Below are 22,284 nucleotides of genomic sequence, written 5' to 3'. Positions count from 1 at the left end.
TAAGGAAATCTCAGAAAGTTAAGTTTCCATATTAATTTCACATACAAATGAGCAACAGAAAAGTAGTGAGATATATGAAAATATTATAAGAAAAAAAAAAGAAACACGAATAACTGCTAAGATAATAGAAAAGGGATTAGCAGACATTACATGCCTCAGATTTGCCAGAGGGAAAAACCTGAGTCTGACCAAGACTACGGATCCAGCTGCAAATCTGTGGGAAATGCAAAGGAAAATGGACAACTGCACCATGAGTATGCAATCTGCCAAATCCAGGCTAGCAAGTTAAATGGCCCAGGTTCTTTATATGAGTTTCCTGGAGGTGCTATAACAAATGACTGCAAACTCGGTGGCTTAAAACAACAGAAATTTATTCTCTGTGATTTCTGGAGTTGTCCAAAAGTTCGAAATTAGGATGTCAGCAGGACTGGTTCTTTCCACAGGCTCTCAGGGAATATCTATTCCACCTTTCTCCTAGTTTCTGGTGGCTGCAGGCAATCTTTAGTGTTTCTTGGTTTGTAGACACAGAACTTCAATTTCTGCCTGTTTTCACATGATCTCCTCTCTAAGTCTTCTCTTATAAAATGACCGACATCATCGGATTTAGAGCCCACTCTAATCCAGGATAATCTCATTTTGAGATTCTTACCTTGGGGAGAAGAGGGAGACGGGAGGTATATGGGATAAAAGGGGTCAAATGTGTGGTGACAGAAAGAAATCTAACTATGGGATGTGAACACAAAATGCACTCTCTCTCTCTCTCTCTACACACACACACACACACACACATACACACACACACACTTCTGTTAAATTGTACACCTGAAATTTACTGGATTTCATTAACCAATGTCACCATGAAAAAAAAAAGATTCTTACCTTAACTATTCTGTAAAGACCCTTTTCTAAATGAGGTCAAATTCACACTTCTGTTATCTTTTGGGAGGGGCCATTACTCAACTCACTATATTCTTCAAGACAAGTTCCAAGGTAAGTGAAAGGAACGAATGAGGAACCATAGATTGAAAGAAATTTAAAAGACTATTAACATTTCTTAAGTGGGCAAGACTAAACTATTGTTCCTAGAGATACATATTTGAGTGATTAAAATTAGAAAATAAAAACACAGAAAAGTGAAGACAAAATATCAGGCTAATGGTTACTTTTGAGGGGAGGGAAGGAGTTGTGATGATGATGGGGTATGAAAGGGACTTCAGGGCAGATCAAGTTCTATTTCTTGACCTGGGTGGTGATTTCAAAGATGTTCACCTTTTAATAATTCATTTATCTATACATTTGTTTTGTTTGGTTTTCTGTATTTGTATTTTTTGTTACAATAAAGATTTGTTCCAAAAGGGAATGAAATACACACCTTTGAGATAACAACCTTCTTTTGAACCATCTAGTATATTTTGTCTGAATCACATGACTTGTTAAAGGAGCAGGAAGAGCTTTAGTAAAAGAGGTAAACTGCAATCATGTAAAGTCTAAGTAAACAGTTAATGGTAATAGTTGCTCAAAATATACTACCCACCTGGGAATTTTCTAAGCCATAGTTGCCTAAGAAGCCAATTTTTAGGAAAGAGATTGCTAGGTCATGGATGCATGCATGGCACTTTCTCAAAGTGTGTTGTTCTGTGGACCAAATGAGTCACAGTTTTCCTACTTCTAATGCAGATTCCTGGACTCCAACCAGAGATTCATATTTAGTAGATGTGATTGAGAGCAATGCTCTATGCCAGAAGTCCATCCTAGTTTTATTTTAAAACAGATGCTCCGTCCAAACAGTACCTTCCTGGTCAAAGAACTAGAGACAAGAAACTCTATACTGGTATCTAAACCACTATCTATAATAACTATAATGGTCAATTTTCTAGGATAAGCACCTAGAAATTTTGTTATTAGTGTTTGATGTGGTAATGGCTTAAGGACACATTCTTTTTTCTTCCTAACCAGGAAGATAAAATAGAGAATGTTATTTCTATGTGGGTAACTAACTGAATTGCAATATAAAGTCCTAAAAGTCTTCAAATAGTCTTCTCCAGACTCTAAAATTTTAAACTACATACTCTAAATCCAATGTGGCAACCAGATTTAGCTGAGCTAAATTAGAGGCACAATTTAAACTTTAGATGTTTCAAAGAACTTGCAGGTTTATAAGCAGTTTCCTTAATCTCCTGTACCTACAATTTTTCCATTTGAAGATTTAATATTGTAATCTCACATAACTAGTTAATAGTATTGTTTCTTAGGAGATTTTTAGATATATCTTCTGGATTTGGGAAAACTGCATTTTGAAATTGAAAATGAAAGCTTATAGAGAACATTGCAACATTGAACTTTACGTACATAGAATGTATGTCAATACATACATATGTGTGAATATATGTGTATATGTATGTGTATATATGTGTATACACACACATACTCTTGGGGTAGAGATAGGAATTCAGAGGTTATGTTAACAGGCAGGATGAAAAGGGGCAGGAAGATTAGAAACACCCATCAAGGCTTCTAGGAACAGGCGTTGCCATTCTAGCTGTGGCAATGGGAATTAATGAGAAGAAGCCCAAAGTCATACAACTGACTGTGGCCCTCAATCTCTAGTGCTCAAAAAACTTACCTGGAGCGACCTGTTAAATGAGTTTCTTGGGCCCTTTGATTCATCAGATTGGGATAAAGCTTAGGAATCTGCATTTCTACAAGCTCTTTAAATGAGTTTCTTGGGCCCTTTGATTCATCAGATTGGGATAAAGCTTAGGAATCTGCATTTCTACAAGCTCTTTAGGTGAGTCTGTGCCAGGCAGTCAGCAAGTCATACTTTAAAAAATCTTTAACAGCGGCTTTAGCCCAGGCTGGCAATTAGCATCATCCATGTCCAGCAAGGAATATCTTAGCAGCAACACATAACAAGGTGAATAGCAGCTAAGAGGTTTGAAGGTTAAGGTAGGCAGGCTAACAGACTATTAGTTTCCTATGGCTGCCATAATAAATTACCACAAACTGGGTAACTGAAAACAACAGAAACTTATTCTATCACAGGTCTATAGGCCAGAAGTCCAAAATCAAGGTGGTAGGGCTCTGCTCCCTCCAGAGGCTCTAGGCGAGATTCTGTTCCTTGCCTCTTCCAGCATCTGGTGGCTGTTAGCATTCCCTGACATGTGGCTGGTCATTACAACCTCTGCCTTTCTCTTCACATGGCCTTCCTTCCCACTCTGTATGTCTCTCCTCTGGTCTCTTATGAGGACACTTGTCATTGGATTTAGATAATCCAGATGATTTTATCTCTAGATTCTTAATTACATCTGCAAAGCCTGTTTTTCCAAATAAGGTCACATTCACATGTTCCAGAGACTAAGATTTAGACATATAAAGGGGGAGGGGGCACCATTTAACCAGATGCACAGTCCAATTCAGAGCAAGAGAAAGAAGGAGGGGTTGGCAAGAGCAGTCTGGCTCTGGTGCTGGAGTAGTCTAACCTTTAAGGGAAGGTCAAGAGGGCTCAGACTTAGGAACCAACCAGCAGCTGGCCACTAACAGACGAGCAGGTTAAAGTGAGATGAACAGCAGAGCTGACTTTATTTTATGACCCTGAACTTGAGTCAAGATTCCATAACCCGTAATAACCAGGACACAACTGTGTTACTACTCTCAGACAAAGCTAAGTTGTCACAGCAAGTGGATATCCAGGGGCAGTAGGAAGATTAGAGACTAGGAATCATATTGGACAACAAAAAGATGCAAAACACAACTACACAAATAAGCAGTATCATAAATAGCTGCCACTTATTGAGCACCTGCTATATGCCTGGCACTTTATATTTATTATTGTCTCTTTTCATCATAACTCTTCAGTATGGGTACTGCAAAATGGGTTCCCACTTAACACATGAGAAAACAAGCCTTTAAAAATTAAAGTTGTATAGCTAGTAAGTGGCACAGCCAGAATTTAAACCCAGATTACTCTGACTCCAAAGCCCATTATCTTTGTACGAGGGCATGCTACCTCTTCACAAAAAGCTTACCTCAAATTTTAGCATCTCATCTTCCAATATCTCTTCTCTCTTTGAACTCTTCCTTCCACCTCCTCAGTCTGGAGTCACTAGACATAAAAGGTCAAAATATCTGTTTCTCTGCCAAACACCCTACAGTAAAAAATATAATGTTGGCTAAGGAAAGATGGTACATGTTTCAAAGCTTTTTAAATCAGAATACAGGTATGGATCTGGACTGTGAACACTTGCTTCTCTATGGCTGTGTCATAGTCATCTTATAAGAATCGCTTGTGCAAGCTCTAGCTGGGATCTTGTACACAGTCCCAATTCCTAGGTTTGCCTCTAATCTGAAGACACAGGTTTATAACGACTATGCTGCAGCGCCCTTCGCCTACAACCCTCACCACTACCAAATGCATGCTACCAGAGATGTTCTGCAGGTGGTAATAGCTAAGTAGTTACAGCATTAGTTTTCTCCACAGTGACCCACAGGGGAAAACAACACTGATGGCACAATATCAAGAAAGTTACTAATGCATTAGCCTCTAGCCCAACCAGGAATTGATGTACCACCCAATCTGTCCTAAAATTAGTGCCAGTTCAATTATAAATGTTTGGGTCCATAGATGTTTTGGTACTAGGCCATGGATCCTTAACTAGCTTGAATGCAGGACCAAAATATTCCGCCTGGTGCAAGATTTAAAGCTCATTTTGTTTCCAACAAAGTAACAGGACTGGAACATTAGGAGTCTGAGCCTGAATTGATACATCTTTTCAGGCCTTGCATAAGACTGAGTATATATGAGTTTTCAGAAATTATGACTAATAATGATAATAAAAATAAAGTCTTGGGAAGGGGCTTGAGGTATTGTAATCCTCATCACCCAGTAAGCACCAACTCAGCAGATATTTTGTACAATTCTCAGGGACTGGAATTGTACAGGTACACCTTTCCTCCACATTCGGCAGAAGTCCCTTTTCCTGCTCAGTCTCAGAGATGCAGTCTTCAATTTTAAGAACCACGAATACTTGCACCAATATAGATGTCAATTTGACAATAACTTAATATTTTTTTCTGGTGACAATTCCTATTTTACTAAAAGTCCTCTATTTAAATTTTTGGAATAAGTTTTGGTCGTTGCGTTTGCTTTGTCAGGTAATTTGCTATGAAAGTATGTTGCAACAGAGCAGTTGGGAGCAAAACGTCACGGAAGAAAGCATGTACTTCTTTGGGTTACTGCTTGGCTGATTAGAAACCTGGAGATGAATCTTAGGTTAGCCTTGATTAACTTGCCTAGGTGCTTCTGGGCCAGTGTGAGGTTTTTGCTAGACTCAGACCAACACTTACGAGATTTTACTCAACAAAAACATTTAGAGTTAATTTTTACTTAAAACCAATCCAGGCCTATAATGAAGCTACCAGGAATGATCTGGAATGTTAACTAAATGGTGCCCGCTTTCAGGTCAGTCCAACCTCCTGCCCCTACAATTCTATCTGCCCACATGCTTCTGTCTATCAGCCTCGGCCTCCGGATCAGCTCTCGCCGCGGCACTGGTTAGATTTCAGGAAGGGAGAAACCTATGATTTAAAGGGCTCAGTTTCCACCTGCCAGGCATCGTCCGCATAGTTCAACTTGCCTTAGGCACATAGGAGAATCTCCAGTTGTTCATCTCTTACACTGACTAGTCAAAGGAAAAAGCGTTCCCGAAAGTGTCTCCTTGGTCACCTTGACAATTTCCAAAAGCGAAACTTGCGCTCTAGAATAGATCGACAGAGTCGGCGGAGAGCGGAGTCCCTGCCCAGGTCAGCAGCGCCCGCCTGGCTGGTGGGCGGGCACCTAACTGGGCGGAGCCTATACCAGGCGTGGTCTTCCGTGGGAGAAAAGGAAGGGCTTTGCCCCACCCCCTTAAATCCAGCCAGTAAAGGAGGGCTATGCAAATAGAACCCCTGTCGCCCCGGTAACCATGATGCACGGCAGCCAATGGAAACCATCAAGTCTCGGTCCCGCTCAACGATTGGAATTGAAGTAAGGAGATAGAGGCCCAATGAGCTGTGGGAACGGTCCTCCGCGGGCTGAGGGGCGGGGACATGCAAATATCATTTGAAAAGCCGGCGGGAAATCTGAGTTTCGCGGGAGGACCTTGGCGCGTAAACCGTATCCCTTCATTCATTGTCAGCAGCAGCTTCCTGGAGCCATTTTTCAGCTGCCGGCCGCAGCACCCGGGCTGCCGCTGCCGACTCGCAATCCGTTGCATCGGCCGCCCCCGACGCCTCCATCCTTCCTTGGGGTCCGATATCCGTGCAGCCGGGACCCTCCTCTCTCCAGATCCCCGATTATTTTTGGCCCCCGGGGCCCGTGCGGTGCCGAAAAATAAAAAGAAAAGAGAGAGAAGGGGCTCGGAAGCGCCGGGCGGGGAGGAGAGAAGGAGAGACTTGGAAACTCGGACTGCAAATAATAAAGAAATTGAAAACAATACATTAATATTCTATAGCAATAAAAAGAGCAGGACCGAGAGATGAGAAAGGGGATCCAGCCCGCCCTGGAGCAGTACCTGGTGACCGCCGGGGGTGGGGAGGGGGCGACAGTCGTCGCCGCCGCCGCTGCAGCCTCCATGGACAAAAGGGCACTGCTAGCCAGCCCCGGCTTCCCCGCCACCGCCGCCGCCGCCGCTGCCGCCGCCCCGGGCGCGTACATCCAGATCCTCACCACGAACACTTCCACCACCTCCTGTTCCTCCTCCCTCCAGAGCGGCGCCGTCGCCGCCGGCCCCTTCCTCCCCAGTGTCCCCGGCGCGGAGCAGAACGCCGGCAGCCTCCTCTACACCACGCCGCACGGACCCTCCAGCAGAATCGGGCTGCTGCAGCAGCCACCAGCGCTGGGACGCGGCGGCGGCGGCGGCGGCCCTCCGGTAATGCCCTTCTGTTCCCGGCGTCCCCAGCCCAGGCAGAGGGTGGGCTCGCACCACGCGGGTTGGTGGGCGCGCTGCGGGTTGCCCCGGGAGAGCCCCGGCCGAGCGCCTTGGGCCTGGGGGCTGCCCCTCCAACGAAGGTTTATTGTTAGATTTGTGCGTTACCCTTAGCGCTCGTGGGATCGGGGGGCTCCGCAAGGCGCGCGGGGCAGTGGGGATCGCCTTGGCGCGAACCACACCAACCACTCAGAAACTTTTCGCGCCCCCCCCCCTTCTTTTCCTGCACTTTTCCCTACCCCCACTCTCCCCTCCCCTCCAACTCCAAGCTTCCTCTTTCTCCGGCGTAGGATGGGGTCACGCCCCGGATGGAGAAGGGGTGGGGGAGGGAGTAGTGAACTGGGGAGTGGGGAACTCCTGGGGGTGAAAACCTGGGGACTGTTGAGCCAAAGGTTCCCCACTGGACTCAGAGGCCCTTTGGTGGCCAGGGGTCCCTAAGGCATGCTCGGAGCGCAGGGGCTCTGCCACGCTGTGCTTGTCACATTTTGGGATCTGTAACTCTGGGCAACAAAGGGGCTGGGGGCAGCGGAGGGGGGGATGTGTTGGGGGGATCGGTGGAGCTGGTAGCCGGGTGAGGGCTGGCGCGTGGACTGTCTGGGGGCGAGGGTCTAGCGGACCGGCAACCCCGGCCTGGGCGCATCCCGGCGGTGGCAGCGGCGGCGCCCGCGTGGCCCGAGCGCCCGGGCCTTCCTCGCCGGGCCCCGGGCCTGCCCTTGACCCGCCTCTCCCCTTACCCCTTCCTTCTCCGCCCTGAACCCCTCCCCGCCCCCCCCGGCGACGGAGGGCGGGTGCAGCCAAGTCCCCGTCCCGCCGCCCGGGTCTGTCCCTCTCCCCGGGACCCGCCGGTGACGTTTCGCACACGTGCGCGGAGGACGCGCCTGTGACTGGGGAGGAGGCGGCGGCGGGAGGGGGCGCTGGAGGGGGAGAGGGGGCACCCAGTTCCTCCTGCTTGCCGGCTCCCTGGCCTGGGACGGTCCCGGCGCCCTCGCACCCGCCCCTGGCACGGCCACCCTCCCTCTCCTCTCCCTACCCCCCTGCGGGCGCCCGCCTTCGCCCGGCGCCGCCGGTCTGCTCGGCCCTCCGGGCCCCTCTCCAGCCGTCCCCCCCCCCCCACCTCCCTTGGAGCCGGGCTGGTTTCGGAAATGCCCTTACAGCAGCAGGTTAGTGACCCAGACCGCGCGGGGGCCGCCGCCGCCGCGGGGGCACAAGATTCTGTTGGGGGCTGGAGCCGAGAGGGTAGGCGGTTGAGCGGGGTTTTGGAGTGGGAACGGGGGGTTGGGTGCTCGAGGGAAATGAGTAAGCAAGAAAAATCTAACTAAGTAAATGCCCCGGCCTCCGGTTCTAGGAACCTCGGGCGCGAGTGTCCGCCCGAGGAGGGTAGGTTTGGTGTTTACGTGTAATTTTTCCTAGGGGGCCTGTGGATGGGTGATTGAAAACCAGAGGGGGCTTCTCGCCAATGGCCGAGTTGTGCTCTGTTTTCTGTCTTCCTTTCCTTGTGCTGGAGGGGGAGGGGGCGGGTCAGAGGGTTGGGTGTCCGTAGGATTCCCAGGCCACCCGCCACCCCCTCCCTTTGTCCCTGTAATTTATGAAGCGCCTTTGAGAGATGATTTAGGTCAGTATGCAGCTTCTCTTTTTGTTGATACTAGAAAGAAGTGTGGCCCGGAGGCCACCCCCCTTCCCCTTTTCTCTCCTTCATTCCGTTCCTCCATGCCTCCTGTCTTCACCCTCGTGGTCAGGCTTGGCCCCCACGAGGCTAGAAACGAACCAGACTCAGATAAATGGTTGGTTGATAATATCAATCATTGACCTAACCTTGTTTCTGCTCCAAATGGGTTTACATTTTGAAAGATCAGGATTTCGCAGGGGTCTTTAAGAAGGTCAGCACATAGGCATATTTTGGGAAATGAGGTAGGTATTGGAATAGTGAAAATTTCTATTTCCTTACTCTTACCAATTTCTCCTTGGGTTGTATCTTAACTGCTTGCTCAACAGCCCCAGAGATACTTGCTGAGGATGTGTGATACAGTCTCAAAGAAGGTGATTTTTTTTTTTTTTTTAGTGACTAGGGTCTGCCAGCAGGGGGGAAACTACTGTACCTGCTTGCACATACGGCATCCAGTGTGTTAGATACATAGTCACAGGAATAATCCATTCTTTTATTAGCATTAAATATTATTAGGGACTTGACTTACTGTAAGCATACTTGCCCCCTACACAGTTCTGTTACTATATCATAAACCTAATCTGAAACAACCAGCTATTGATGTACTTCTTTGATTGGGTTCAGATTTATGGGAGGGTAGTTTTGATAATGGGAATTTGTGAGGCCACCAGATTGCTTTTTTTTTTTCTTCTTTTTAGAGTCTTAGCCTGCTTGTTGGGCCAGGTCTTCCAAACTCTAGCCAAGCTTATATGTTTAAAGTATGAAAAATTACCCTCACCACCTTAAAGTCATTTCAGAACTTTGTCCTCCTTGCCATGAGAATATAATTCCAAAGTCATAAGCCCTGAGTCTAAAGTTTGTTTTACTTGTTTCCTTATCAAAATTATATTAGACTTCCATTTAAGCCTTAAAATTTATTGATATTCTTTCCTTAAGCAGGACCACAACGTGGGGATAGCTAAGTGATTGGTTGAGTAAAGAGACTATTTTAACACTTTGTGTCCAAGAAGTGGTTGAGAACTTGTGTTCAGGTGGCCAGAGTTGCAGACCTGCCAGGTTCTTATTCCACGTTCTGCCTCAAGAACATCTAAGAACTTAAACAGGAGCAAATTCTTCACCTTTTTTACATGAGAAAAAAATATTTGAGTACTAACTGCTTGCCTCTTATTAACAAGTTGTATGATCTTAGGCAAATAATTTAATCTCAAAACAGTTTCCTCTTTTGTTGAATAGGGACAGTAACAATAACTTGAAGGTTATTTTTAAGGATTAAAGATGATAATGCATGTAAAACACTTAGCATAGTGCCTGGCAAAAAGTAGACACCCAACAAGTTGAGTATGCAGTTTATAACTTAGAGAAATAGTGTAAGACCATATTCACAACTACCCCTTTGTTTACATCTATGAGCAAAATGTTTTAAAGTTTTCTAAAGTGAAATGTAACTAATTATACCTAATTAAGTTTTTAAATCTATAAATCACAGCTATCCTAGCACTGGGTAAAATGTGAGACATGCCAGTATGACAAGTCTATATAGAGATGTTGCAAAACTGCCCAAGCATGAGCTTGTGCTTTGTGTTGTGACAAATTTAAAGAAACTCATCCTCACTTTTTTGCCAGAGTTCAGCTCCACCCATGACTCGTGGGCCTTCCAACTTTTGGGTGCATCTGTGCTTAGTGGCTTTGGTAGAACTGAACCCAGTTGTCACCAAGTCAGAGACATGCACTAGATAAACTCAATTTTAAATGATGAACTGTTGGAAATGGAAGAGCTCTAGAGAACCCAGTCAAAAGTGCTGTTTTCTGGAACATAAAAGGTTTCTTCATTTTCTGCCTCTCCTTAACTTAAAAGAAGCTGACATTTCATTCTACTTCTAGAAAATTTGGGCTCTATTAATGCAAGAGACAATGGCCTGTTACACCTGACTTAATTTAATCCAGTCATAGCAACCCACTGATTATACTTAGGAAAGTAAGCCACAACACTTGAAATTTCCATGTAAGAATGGAGGAACCATAGGTGCTATAGCTGGGTTTCTTTTTTCCTGTGCAAGTATAAAGGAAAATGCTGGGTCCTGTGGTTCTATACTCAATAACCTTGCTTCTGCGATACAGAGTTGATGCCAAGTTTAAGCTAGTAGAGACTTTTTAGTCACTACATACCCTAAAATGGAAGTTTTAATATAATTTGGTACCCAGACTCAGGCAATACAAATAGCTCAGTGCCACAATCAGTCAAAGGGCGCCACTCTAATCATCCTCTAAAACAAAGCACCCTTAAATGTGGCACTGTGAGCTAAGGAACCCAAGCTTATTAACAGGAAAGGATTTTTTTGTTGTTGTTTTTCTATAAATCGTCACCTTGTGTAATACTTGGAAGAGTAGATTCTGAGATTAATGTGCTGTGTAAAGCTTTGAAAACAAAATAATACTCTAAGCTTAGACATGACTAACAGCACCTGGAGATTGAAGGACTTTGGAGAAAAGTTGCTTTTATTTTCATTTCTCAGAGATACAATGTAGTTTTTCTTTCTTTATTGCCATCCCCAAAGACGTATCTTCCACACCTTTAACCCTTTTCCAAAGGACTTAGACTCATTTGACACAGCTTCAAATATTTAGTTTTCTGGCTGTTTTTCTAATTTAATATGATTTACATATATTCCATTTGTATATCCAGTTTACATTCACTTTTCCAAACTAACCAATTCCCATTTCTTCTTAACCACCTACTGTCTACTAACATCTTAAATGAGAATGAGTGAAAATCAACAATTGCCTATGCTTAGCAAATCAAGTCCCTCATAGATTCTCATGAAACCATCCCAAATAGTGCAAAGCAAAGAAAAGGTAGATTTCAGTTTTTATCAGATTATCTGTTTCATTTTGTTTCTTAAAGCAAAGAACTTCCTTGAATTCTTTGAGGTACTAAGCATGTGGTTTAATGCATATTTTCATGCTTGTTAGCTGCTTAAAAATTGTGTTTCGAGGACTATTTACAATTGCTAAGAAGCATTTTCTACTAATCATCTTTTGTGTGTGTGGTGGGGACTAAGAAGGGAAGATAGCTGAGAAAGCAGTAAATATAGGAAACCACTAATGGTATCTCCTTCCTCCTACTCTGATCCTCTCTTTGGCTTCAAAGAGTGACTAGGAAAATGTATCTTACACAAAGAAAAGTTATGCAGCAAAAGGTACAGAAAAACAACAGTTGAGATGAGGACAGGAAACTCGAGGGGAGGAGGTAAGGTTAATAATGTAGAGGGATAAGGCGCATAGCTTTTGCTTCATTAAGAAATTGATTTCTCACTTTTGCTTCAAGACACTCTCCCCTAAAAGCAGTGTGCTTTTAGAACTTAAAGAACGTGTAAGTTACAGGAATGCATTCTCAGTCTTTCCCCAGCTTTAACTGGGGGGTCAGTATTGTGGCCATAGTGGCCACAATTGTCTACAATTTCACTTTGAATCAGAAGAGATAAAGCCTTCAACTTACAGATTGCCAGATTGTATCACAAAGCTTATACACTTTGCTTTGCTGGAGAACCTGAGCGAAGCAGGCCACTCTTTAGCTTTGTAAACTAAGGCAGGAAGTTATGTCAGTGAGAGGTTGATAGTAATGAGAATTGACAGCTGATGGAGTAAGGAGGCAATACAAGGAAGAAACGTAATTGACTTTAGTCTGCTTTCTGTTACTGTACCTCATCTGTTTGGGGCCATTTGTAGTGTCCAACATTTCTATAACTTGATGGTCCCTAAGAACAATACTATAGGTTAGCACAGGCAATAATCAGTATTTCCAATGGTCTTCGAATCACAGTATTTGAAAACTGTAAAGCAACAGAATTGTCTTGTGACCCAATCCCCTTCATTTTGCATTAGAGGAAATTAAGACCCATTGCAGTTAATTTACTTGCCCAAGGTCACCAGCTACCTAGTAGCAAAGCCAAAACTGAAATTGGAGACTAGAATTCTTAGAAGTAGCCTCATTCACCAAGAAAAAGTTAACTATGTTTCATGTATCCTACAATGGAAAATTGGGATGTGTGGAATACAGTTTAGATTGCCTTCAGGAGTAGTTACATTTTTAAAAAATGTACACATACCTAGGTATCTTTTGAACAGTTGGTTTTCCAGTACTCTCAAATATACAAAACAAGCACAGCTACTTTAGATGCTAAGTGAATGGGATGTTTTTTTTCAATAGAAGGAATGACCAACTCATAAAAACATAATAGTATTTTTAAAGCTTTATTTTTTATTTGCAAATTTGGTTATTTTCTGTGGAAATGACATTCCTGGTGCTCAAGTGAAACATATATACTTCACAGAAACTAGAACCTAAAAAGACTTTTTACACTTTGGGAGAGAGGCACAGTATAGCTCGAATTGGAGGTTTTGTCCTGGGCCATCACATCCTTAGTAACCTGTGGTTTTGAGAGGGCTCCAGGCCCTTGCCCACCAATATTAGACTAGGTGCTCTTCCTCCAGGAAGATTTCTGGTTTAACATAGTGGCTAATCAGTTAACTCATTCAGAGGAAGTCACCAGCCCCTAAAAGCCAGAACTAATTTCCTTAAAATGTCTTCTTTTACTTGTGGAACTGAGAAAGCTTAAAAATAGAATCACTTCAAGCCCTGAAGCCTAAAAGTGAAACATAATCCAAGTGGCTATAGTTCACCGACTCACCAGAGGCAGGGATACACGGCTTGTCTATAATCCACAAACCAGAAAGGTGCCACATATAGATCCAGTCTTACAGCCAGTGGACAGTAAGAAGCAATTGATGAGAGCTGTAGTTATCAGTGAAGCTGGTTTCCCCTGGAAGATTTTTTGGTGGATGGAGTTCATCTTTCAGGGAATAGAGGAGCTAAATGCCCTTGGTCCTCCCAGCCAGCTCATGTCTGGCTACCCAAGAGATCTTTTTGGCTCCTCTACATGCTCTTGACTGACTGCTGAGAAGGGGTTCTCTCCACTGTTTTCAGAATCTTGACTGTTTTGGCTCTGGACATGGGCTGGACACTGAGGGTCACAGGAATTAAAATCAACCTATAGATTTTACCCCTGTTTTGCCCTTTTCTGTGTCTGCTGCCCTGAGGCTCCAGAAATATACCAGAGCAGTAGCTGTGTGTCCCCACACCATCCCTTCTGAGCCTTTTGGGGTCTGGCAGTCCTTAGGAAAGGAACAGGCTCATGATCCACACTCTCCACCTAAAAGGTAAAGTGAAGGGCAGCTGAGAATAAGAGTCAGATGATGGAGCCTGAGTGCCTGGTTCTTATTCTGGCTCTGCTTACTAGCTATGTGTCTTTGGGCAAATCACTCACCCTCTATGTCTTAATTTCCTCACCTATAAAATGGGGAAATAACTGTATCTACCTCCATGGGCTTAGGAAGATAAAATGAATTCATACTTGTGAAGTGCTCAAATCAGTGCCTGACATGTGGGAAGGATGATGTGAGTGCTCAATAGATAACACATGGTGGAACTGCCCTTCCTTCCACCACTGTCTATGGGCTATCCTTTTGTGGTTTATTTTCTGAACTAGCCCTAGTGTTCATTGGAATCCAAAGCACCTTTCTAAAAATGGCGGTGATGGGGAGGGGTGAACTGTGGGGCAGTTATTCTCCTAAAGGACTCTTTAGGATTTTTGTATCTCTTAATAAGCTGCCCATTGACTTGAAGAAGGAACAGAAGAATAAACTTATTATAATAGTACTTTTGGTAGTAATAGTGTTGTGACGAAAATCTTCATTTCTAAATTAAATGTGTTAATACAGTTGTACAATTAACATGAATTGCACTGTTAACATGATTTCACTTCTATACAGTAAACTGGCTTAAGACATAATGACAGAAATCAGGGCGCCTGAGGTCTGGCAGTCTTGGAGGCCCCATTTGGAGGTGGGGGAGGGGCTGTCTTGCTCTCTCCAGGGAACCTGCCTCTGGACCTTCCTTTCCCATTCACATCTTCCTTTCACCCCTTAGTTTTTGTGTTGTATCTGTTCTTCCCCCTGTCCCCTCACCTCTCCCTCTGCCTTGGTTTTAGAAGGATGCCAGAATTGCAGCCTTCACTGGCTGCTTCCATGACTTATCAAATTAATTACAGCCTTTTCCTGAGCTTTTGAGGTAAGGAGAAATCTTGCCTTTCAAGTTTTGCTTCCCATTCCTCTTCAGCTGGCTGAGGTTTCCCTCCAGTGCATTCTTTTGCTCATAGATTCTTTCTCCTCCCACTTTACCTGGTTCTGGCCGCCATCCTTCCCACTAGCCCATCAAGGAAGCCCACACAGAGCCTTCCCTGATTCCTCAGGGATTTGGACCCCACCCTTTCCTCACATTACTGCTTCCCTGTAGTTCTCAGTCTGCCTCGTATCTTCATTGTTGGTGTTCTTGACCACTCCTAAACCTGCAAGCCAGAGAAATTAGCCTTGATTTTTCCTCCTATAATCCCATCAATGCCTTCTGCATTATAGACTCTCTCAAATATTTGAGAAGAGATGTTTTTTTATTAGACACCCACAGTGTGCTTAGTGCCCCAGTTGTCCTGTTGGGGATTCAAAGAAGTATTGAAGTGTGATCTGCCCACTCTTGGGTTTACAGTTTGGGGAGATGGATTGGCAAGCAAGATTAAACAGGAGTCATGATGGAAGCGAAGCTCAGTTGTATAGTGTTGGCAAGAAGTGCCAGCCAGCTGAGCCATGAGAGGCCATGGTTCCCTGGTTATCAGTCTTAGAGCACATTAGCGTGCACATTTGAATTGCCTCGGCACTTTCAAAAACACCAATACTTGGACCCAACCCAGGCTAATTAGAAGCTCTGTAGGTGGGGTCCAGACATGGGTACTTTTTTTTTTTAAGTGTCCTAGATCATTTTAATGTCCACTCTCAATTGGAACCTCTGAGCTAGATGGAGGGTAAAGATTGGGGAGGTTGTTCATGGCTGGGGAAACATCATAAGACAAAGACAGGGCAAATCAGAAAGTACCTTAGGGTAAAGAGAGACGTGCTGGACTGGAATCAGCGTGGGGCGGGCATCCTAGGACCTAACATTGGCTTTGTTGGTAAAATTGGTCTAGATAGAGACTGCCTTCCTACCAGGGCTGGGCAATGAATTACATGGTATGGGGGTTGTACTTGAAAAATAAGAAATGCTCTACCAAAGGGGGCCATGGGACCCTGTCCTAGACCATGGCTGCCAGAGGGAAAGACCCCATTTGTTGTTAGATCTTCAACCGTAAAGTGCCAGAAATCTACCAGTTTTTAAATGTTGGCTTGATTAAAAAGGAAAATGTGTAAGCCAAACAAAATAGGTCTCTAGGCCAGATTTGGCTAAGGGCTGCCACTCAGCAGTCTCTGGTCTCTTGGATAATAATAGCTAACGTTTGTCAAGTGCCTGTGTGTATGGAGGGCACTAAACTAAGTGCTTTACACGCATTAGCACATTATCCACATAACAGCCCATGGAGTGGGTATTATTATCGTACTTTTTTTGCACAGGAAGAAACAGACAGTGAGGGGTTAAGAGGCTGGCTCAGGGATCCACTGAGGAGCCTGGCTCCAAAGTCTCAGCTTATTCCTGGTTTTTATCCTCTATGTTCTCTGAAATTATATTAATTACGTAGTAGGAACCCAAGATACCTGTCCAAAAGAAATAAAACAATTTAATGTTTTTCCAAGTTTACTTGACAATTGCCTATAGCACTTGTTCCAAATGCCTCTTTCCAAGCTCCACCTCTACCCTCAATCAGAGAAGCACCAAGGTCTTCTAATCTTCCAGAACATTTGGGAAACACTGTTATAGGTAGTTAAGCACAAGCAAAGGTTTCTTAAAGCTGGAATGACCAGGTAATGCCAGAGCTGCCTGCAGAATCAGTGCACATTTTGTTTCAACTACGACTTCGGTTGGAGAGAATAGCCCTGCAGATCCCAGAGACCTGGGCCTGGTGCATTGGTACCCTATGCCCATCTTTGTGGTACCAACTTCTGGATTTCTAGGTTGTTGCCAAGGTAAACCAACCAAAGAGGGGTCACCCCAAACCCAAAAGAGTTAAAATGAGAAGGGGTTCCCAAAGAATTGACAATGTTAGCTCAGTAGGTTCAGTGAGCCCTGTTGTGTGCCAGGCACCAGTGCTGGCTGGAAACGAGGGCGATAGTGCTGGACGCCCTGCTTGTGAGGGCTGTACTTGACCCCATAACAGGAAGGCTTTTCATTCAGTTGGGTCTGGGCCTGCCTGGAACGGGTTACCTAGAAGATCAAAAAAGTCAGATTTCCCAGGGTAGAGAACCAGGGCATACCATTTGGAGCAGCAGTCCTCAACATTTTGGCACCAGGGACTGGTGCTCCCATGAGCATCTCAAGTCTGACGATCTGAGGTGGGGCTGAGGCGGGGCTGAGGCGGTAGCACTGGGGAGTGGCAGCAAATACAGATGAAGCTTTGCTTGCTTGCCAGTGCTCACCTCCTGCTGTGTGGCCCGGTTCCTAACAGGCCACTGACTGGTGGCCTGAGGGTTGGAGACTCCTGATTTAGAGTATGGGTACTATAGAGTTGATAAATCTGGTAGCAGGACAGCTATAGTCACAGTGCGGAAAGGCAGATGGAAGTGAGGAAGAGGCTAAGGGAGAAAAGAAATATAAAACTTTTGACTCCCAAGATGTTGAACTCCTGGGGCTGAAAGGATGGATGAAGTTGAGCTTTCCTTCTTTCGGGGTGTGTGCTTATGTGGAGGGAATGATTAGTTTGGTATGAATTGGTTGTGATAGTGGAGGCCATTCGGCTTTCTAAGAGGCTAGGGCAGAGGACTGAGAACGTGGCTTTGGCAGAGGGGTTTTTGGACAAGTCTTAATAAACAATCACAAGCCAAGAACTGCTCTCCCTAGTTAAAAAAAAATAAATGTGATGTCACCAAAACCTTTCATTTTCATGTCTCCCTCTATAATATGAAAACGAGACAGATTCATGAGGTTGATTTTTGGGGATCAATACTGCCAGGGCTTCCAGAGACAAGCCATCCAATATTATTTATTATGTGCTTTCCCAGGTCTAGGCTGGCTCCTAGCTGCTCTGAGAAAGCCCACAGTTTCAACCTCTGAAAGCAAAGAGCCAGCTGGAGAGTTATGTGCATAAAGAAAGGAAATACAATTGCCTTGAGCTAAGATGGCTCTCTGACTTATGTCCTATGCCTTCTGATTTTGCTAATTAAAAGAATCTAGAATTTTTAGCATATTAAAGTTTAAAAATGGTAGTCTTCGAGTACTGCTCTGGAAGAAAGAGCCATATAAATTCTAAGTATCTTTATGATTTTTAAATACGTAGCTTCTATTTAAGCCTATTGGAAGCACTCCTTGAATTGTCTAATTTTGTTGCTATATCACGTAGCAAAACTTGTTATGATCACACTAATAAGTAGAGTTTCCAGCCTTTCATGGTGCCATTTCCCTTGTTTGCATCTCAGATACCCTAATTCCGGGACTAGTCTTTCACAGGTGAGGTTTTCAGCCCAGGAGACCTGGTGGTGGTTATGGAAGGAGTGTAGGACTTGAAGATCTGGCTCCAGAGACGTGCTCTGTCACTTACCAGCATGTGACCCTTTACAAATTACATATATGAACTGTGCTCAACCTAAATCAGTGTTTCTGTCTCCTTCAATGATTGGAGGAATTAAATGAGATAGTGTTTAAAGACATGTACTGTGTGTTTCTAACTAGTGTGTGCCCCTCACCATGGTAAGAACTCTTGAGTGCTGGTTGAATATAAATTCTCAGCATTTTTATCCACTTCAGGGAAAACAAACTATTGGACAAACGCTGATTGTACACCTACTTTGTGCAGAATGCAGCTGCCAGTATTCTGGGGGTTTCAAAGGGGACTAAGATTCTCTTCTTACCCTCAAGGAGTTTATCAGGAGATAAGGGAGATGAAACATGCCCTTCAGGAACTTAAGACAAAAGACAGTGATTGCCATAAGAAAATACTTCTTTTTTAGCAACACATTTTCATTTTACGTAACTTCTAATAGTTTAATAGGTTCCAGTCTTTAACTACAAAGTAAATTTTTCTAAATTTGTTTTTCTTAACTTTTCATTTACAGTAGAAATACAATAATATATTAGTTTCAGGTGTACGACATAGTGATTAGACATTTATATAACTGAAGTGACCACCCCAATAAGTCTAGTACCCATCTGACACCATATGTAGTTATTACAATATTACTGACTATATTCCCTATGCTGTACTTTATATCCTCATGACTGTATAACAGGCAATTTGTACTCCTTAATCCCTTCCCTTTCTACCTGTCCCCTCAACGCCCCCTACCAACACCATCTGGCAACCATCGAAGTGTTTGTGTCTATGAGTTTGTTTTGTTTGTTCATTTATTTTTGCCTTTTAGATTCCATGTATATGTGAAATCATATAGTATTTGTCTTTTTCTGTTTGACTTATTTCACTCAGCATAATAATGCCGTCTAGGTCCATTCATGTCGTCTCAAATTTAATTCTTTTTTATGCTTGAGTAATATTCCGTTGTGTATATGTACCACAACTTCTTTATCCATTTTATCTATCGAAGGACACTTAGGTTGCTTCCATATATTGGCTATTGTAAATAATGCTGCAATAAACACGGGTGCATGTGTCTTTTTGAGTTAATGTTTTGGATTTCTTCAGATAAATAGCCAAAAGTGGGATTGCTGATAGTTCTATTTTTAATTTTTTAAGGAACTTTCATACTGTTTTCCATAGTGGCTGCACCAGTTTGCTGTCCTACCAACAGTGCACGAGGGTGCCATAAGAACATATTGATGAAGTTTCCTAGGCATCCATACTGGCAGGGTAGTGGGTTGCGGGGAGGAGAGCAGAGAAGGCTTTAGGGAGTTTGATACCAGAGCAGGGTTTTGGCACTGTTGACATTTTGGCCAGGTACTTCTTTGTAGTGGGGGCTGTCTTGTGCATTGTGGATGTTTAGCAACATTCCTGGCCGCTACTCACTAGATACCAGTAGCACCCGCCCCCCCCCCCCCCCCCCCCAGTTATAACAATCAGAATTGTCTCTGGATATTACCGAGTGTCCACTGGGGGCAAAGTTACCTATCCTCCCACTGAGAACTACTGAACTAAACCTTTTAACTTTGGCATGCCTAACCCTTCCATGGAACCCCCCAGAGCTGTGATTCACTGCTCCCACTCTTCATAGATGATACAACTGCTTTGTGTAGCCATCTGAAGCCCTGTTTTAGGATCATACGTGCTATGAATTGGCCACTCAAAGCTTCTTTGTAAGTTGGAGAAGAAAGGATCAAAGTCTGCAGCTCCAGGAAGGCCAAGGAGGTTTCGCACTTATCATTCACTCAACTGGGTGATTAAGGGAGTCCTTCTGCTCTGGACTAACTTCTCAGCACGGTTGTTGAGAAGTCGATTTGGGCACATCACTTCCCCTCTAATCTATTTCCTGTTAAATGAGGGGAATTGGGGTCCTTATCTCATACGGTTGCTGTGAAAATTGAATGCCATAATTCATGTAAAGCGCTTGCTCCAGTGCTGGCCAGTGCTAAACACTCTGAAATGTTTGTTATCATCATCCGTATTATTATCACTGTTGTTACCATCACTGTTATTAAGTCGAGCTCCCCTTTCAGGGCAGTTCAACTGTCAGCAGCCATTTTCTTTGTTGCTGGTGCTTCTGCAGCCACCTTCCCTTGTGCATCTATCCCTACGCTGGCCAGTTTCTGCTATGGAGTGTCCTGATTCATTTGATTTATTTAGTAGATGTATATGAAGCACCTAGTACATGCCAGCCCTTGCTCTTGGTACAGTAAAAGCAGCATTGTCAACACAGACAAAATTCCCTGCCTTTGCATGGCATGTGTCATAATTGATGAAGATTTTGCCATGTAATAAATTTGCTTTTCCTGTCTTTGATGGATTCCGGTCTGTTTTTTGTTTTTTTTTTGTTTTTTTTTTAGAACAATGGTTCTTATATATGTGTGGACCAGGACCAGCAGCACTTGAGAGCTTTGTTACAAATGCAAAATTTCAGATCATACCCCAGACCTATTGCGTTAGGAACTCTGGGGTGGGGCCAGCAGTGTAGGGTTTAACAGACTTCCCAGGTCATTCTGATGCACCAAGTTTAAGAGCCACTGTTTGAGAAAAGATACTTCTCAACAAGAAAAGACTAGGGAAAGCCGAAGGCCTTCGTTAGACTGCAGTATTTTGTACGTGGTGCGATCAAAGAAGTTGTTGCTTTTATAGTGCAATTCTAGTAAGAACAGAGCTTACAAAAGATAGTCTTTGGTGTATCAACATAGTTCAAACCCGCAGTACCCTCTGATCTCTTCCTGGGCCAGACGTCCCTCTTTGAAATGAGAGGATCGTGCACGCCACAGCGCAGGACTCGGTAACAAATGCTTGGCCACCTTTGGGCTTATCATCATCCAGTCAATGGACAGAGAAAACTTTTTCCTTTCCTTTTCTCCAGAGTCTTTGAAGATGTTTGTTTGACAAATTTTCCTTCTTTTAATTCCTTCTCTTTTAAGTGTCCTCTTATCTAGCATCATTAACAGTCTTCATTATCTGTAATCAAATTGCCAGCCAGATGTACAAATGAAATGGTTGCTCTCCTTACATATCTTGTAATTTAGGTATTTAAAGGTACTATAAAGAGTAAATGAAATGAGAGACCATGGAAAGCATCCAGCCTAGAGCTGGGCACAAAGCAGCCAGACACTAGATAATCGGTGCTATTCCTGCCCCTATCCACAACTCATAAAATCCAATAAAGGCATTGAATACATACCGCAGTTCTTTGTGTGAAAAGCTTTCAACTTTCCACAGTTTGAATGGGCGTGACTAACCATATGAATTATAACCGAAATCAAGGAATCAAGTTTTGATTACTTAAATAAACTTAACTTAAAAAACTCACCAAAATAGTCGCTACCCGATTGGTTTTCATAAACATGGTAAGGGGGCGGTGGGAATGCTAATCAGATTGGCAGAAATTCTTTACTTCTTCACTAGCCCCAACTTGGATCTACATATAAGTAACTTGTCGATATAACAACCATCTTCACTTTACAAATGCTAATTAATTACTACCGTGTTAAAAGGAGTGTTTGTGTTGGATTGGTAGTTCCTATGATAAAAGGCCATGTCTTGAATATGCATGTGAAATATTATAAGACTTTCTTATGACCCAGGTTCATCTTGGTTCTCTTCTAAAAATGTCCCAGTGGCCATTGATGGGCATTTCCTCCCTCTTTCCATCCACCTTCAGCCAAAACAGCTTTTGGTTACAGTGACAGTTTTAAGTTTGCCATTTGTGGCTGATTATATTATAGAGGTTAGGAAAGTAAGGCAAACAGTACTCATTTCTTACTTCCTGCTTTGCTTGTGAGAGTGAGGATCAGCTCTTTTAAGTCTTCGACTTTCAAAGTTTGCTCCTCTATATAGCATGGGTGGCCAAGGTGTGGCCCTTAAACATCCGCCACTTCTGAAGTTCTAGCATGACTCAGCTACTGCCATCCTTTCCAAAACGAGGTCTGCGGACCGGAGTGTGGGCCTTGTGGAATCGAAGAAATGGGAATAGAGCTGTGCTGTCTACATAGTTAAGTTTTATAAATATTTGTTAGGTGGCTCTAGACATGTATTGTCACAT

The 22,284-nt window shown here is 43.7% G+C and overlaps 1 protein-coding gene and 2 long non-coding RNA genes across 5 annotated transcripts in view; 1 reads left to right on the top strand and 2 right to left on the bottom strand.

Annotated features, from left to right (window-relative positions):
* Positions 1-349: 349 nt before the first annotated feature.
* Positions 350-4,145, bottom strand: LOC107501693. Its single transcript, XR_004955678.1, has 2 exons — positions 4,026-4,145; positions 350-649 (listed from the first exon to the last, which is right to left on the bottom strand). It is a non-coding gene; the product is annotated as an uncharacterized LOC107501693 (long non-coding RNA).
* Positions 4,146-5,361: 1,216 nt separating this feature from the next.
* LOC118613681 lies at positions 5,362-7,701 on the bottom strand. Its single transcript, XR_004955679.1, has 2 exons — positions 7,071-7,701; positions 5,362-6,442 (listed from the first exon to the last, which is right to left on the bottom strand). It is a non-coding gene; the product is annotated as an uncharacterized LOC118613681 (long non-coding RNA).
* E2F3 (E2F transcription factor 3) overlaps positions 6,167-22,284 on the top strand; it is a 71,598-nt gene continuing 55,480 nt past the window's right edge. Inside the window, exon 1 of one of the 3 annotated variants that reach the window (XM_016128105.2) lies at positions 6,167-6,905. In XM_016128105.2, the coding sequence (XP_015983591.2) occupies positions 6,513-6,905 (393 nt within the window). In that variant the 5' untranslated portion in view covers positions 6,167-6,512. Of the gene's footprint in view, positions 6,906-7,734; positions 8,123-22,284 lie in introns of those variants that run through there. The other 2 variants (XM_016128106.2, XM_016128107.2) reach the window with 2 other exon arrangements.

Source organism: Rousettus aegyptiacus, unplaced genomic scaffold (assembly GCF_014176215.1).
Source record: "Rousettus aegyptiacus isolate mRouAeg1 unplaced genomic scaffold, mRouAeg1.p scaffold_m13_p_1, whole genome shotgun sequence".
NCBI lineage: Eukaryota > Metazoa > Chordata > Mammalia > Chiroptera > Pteropodidae > Rousettus > Rousettus aegyptiacus.
This window is presented reverse-complemented; position numbering and strand designations above follow the sequence as displayed.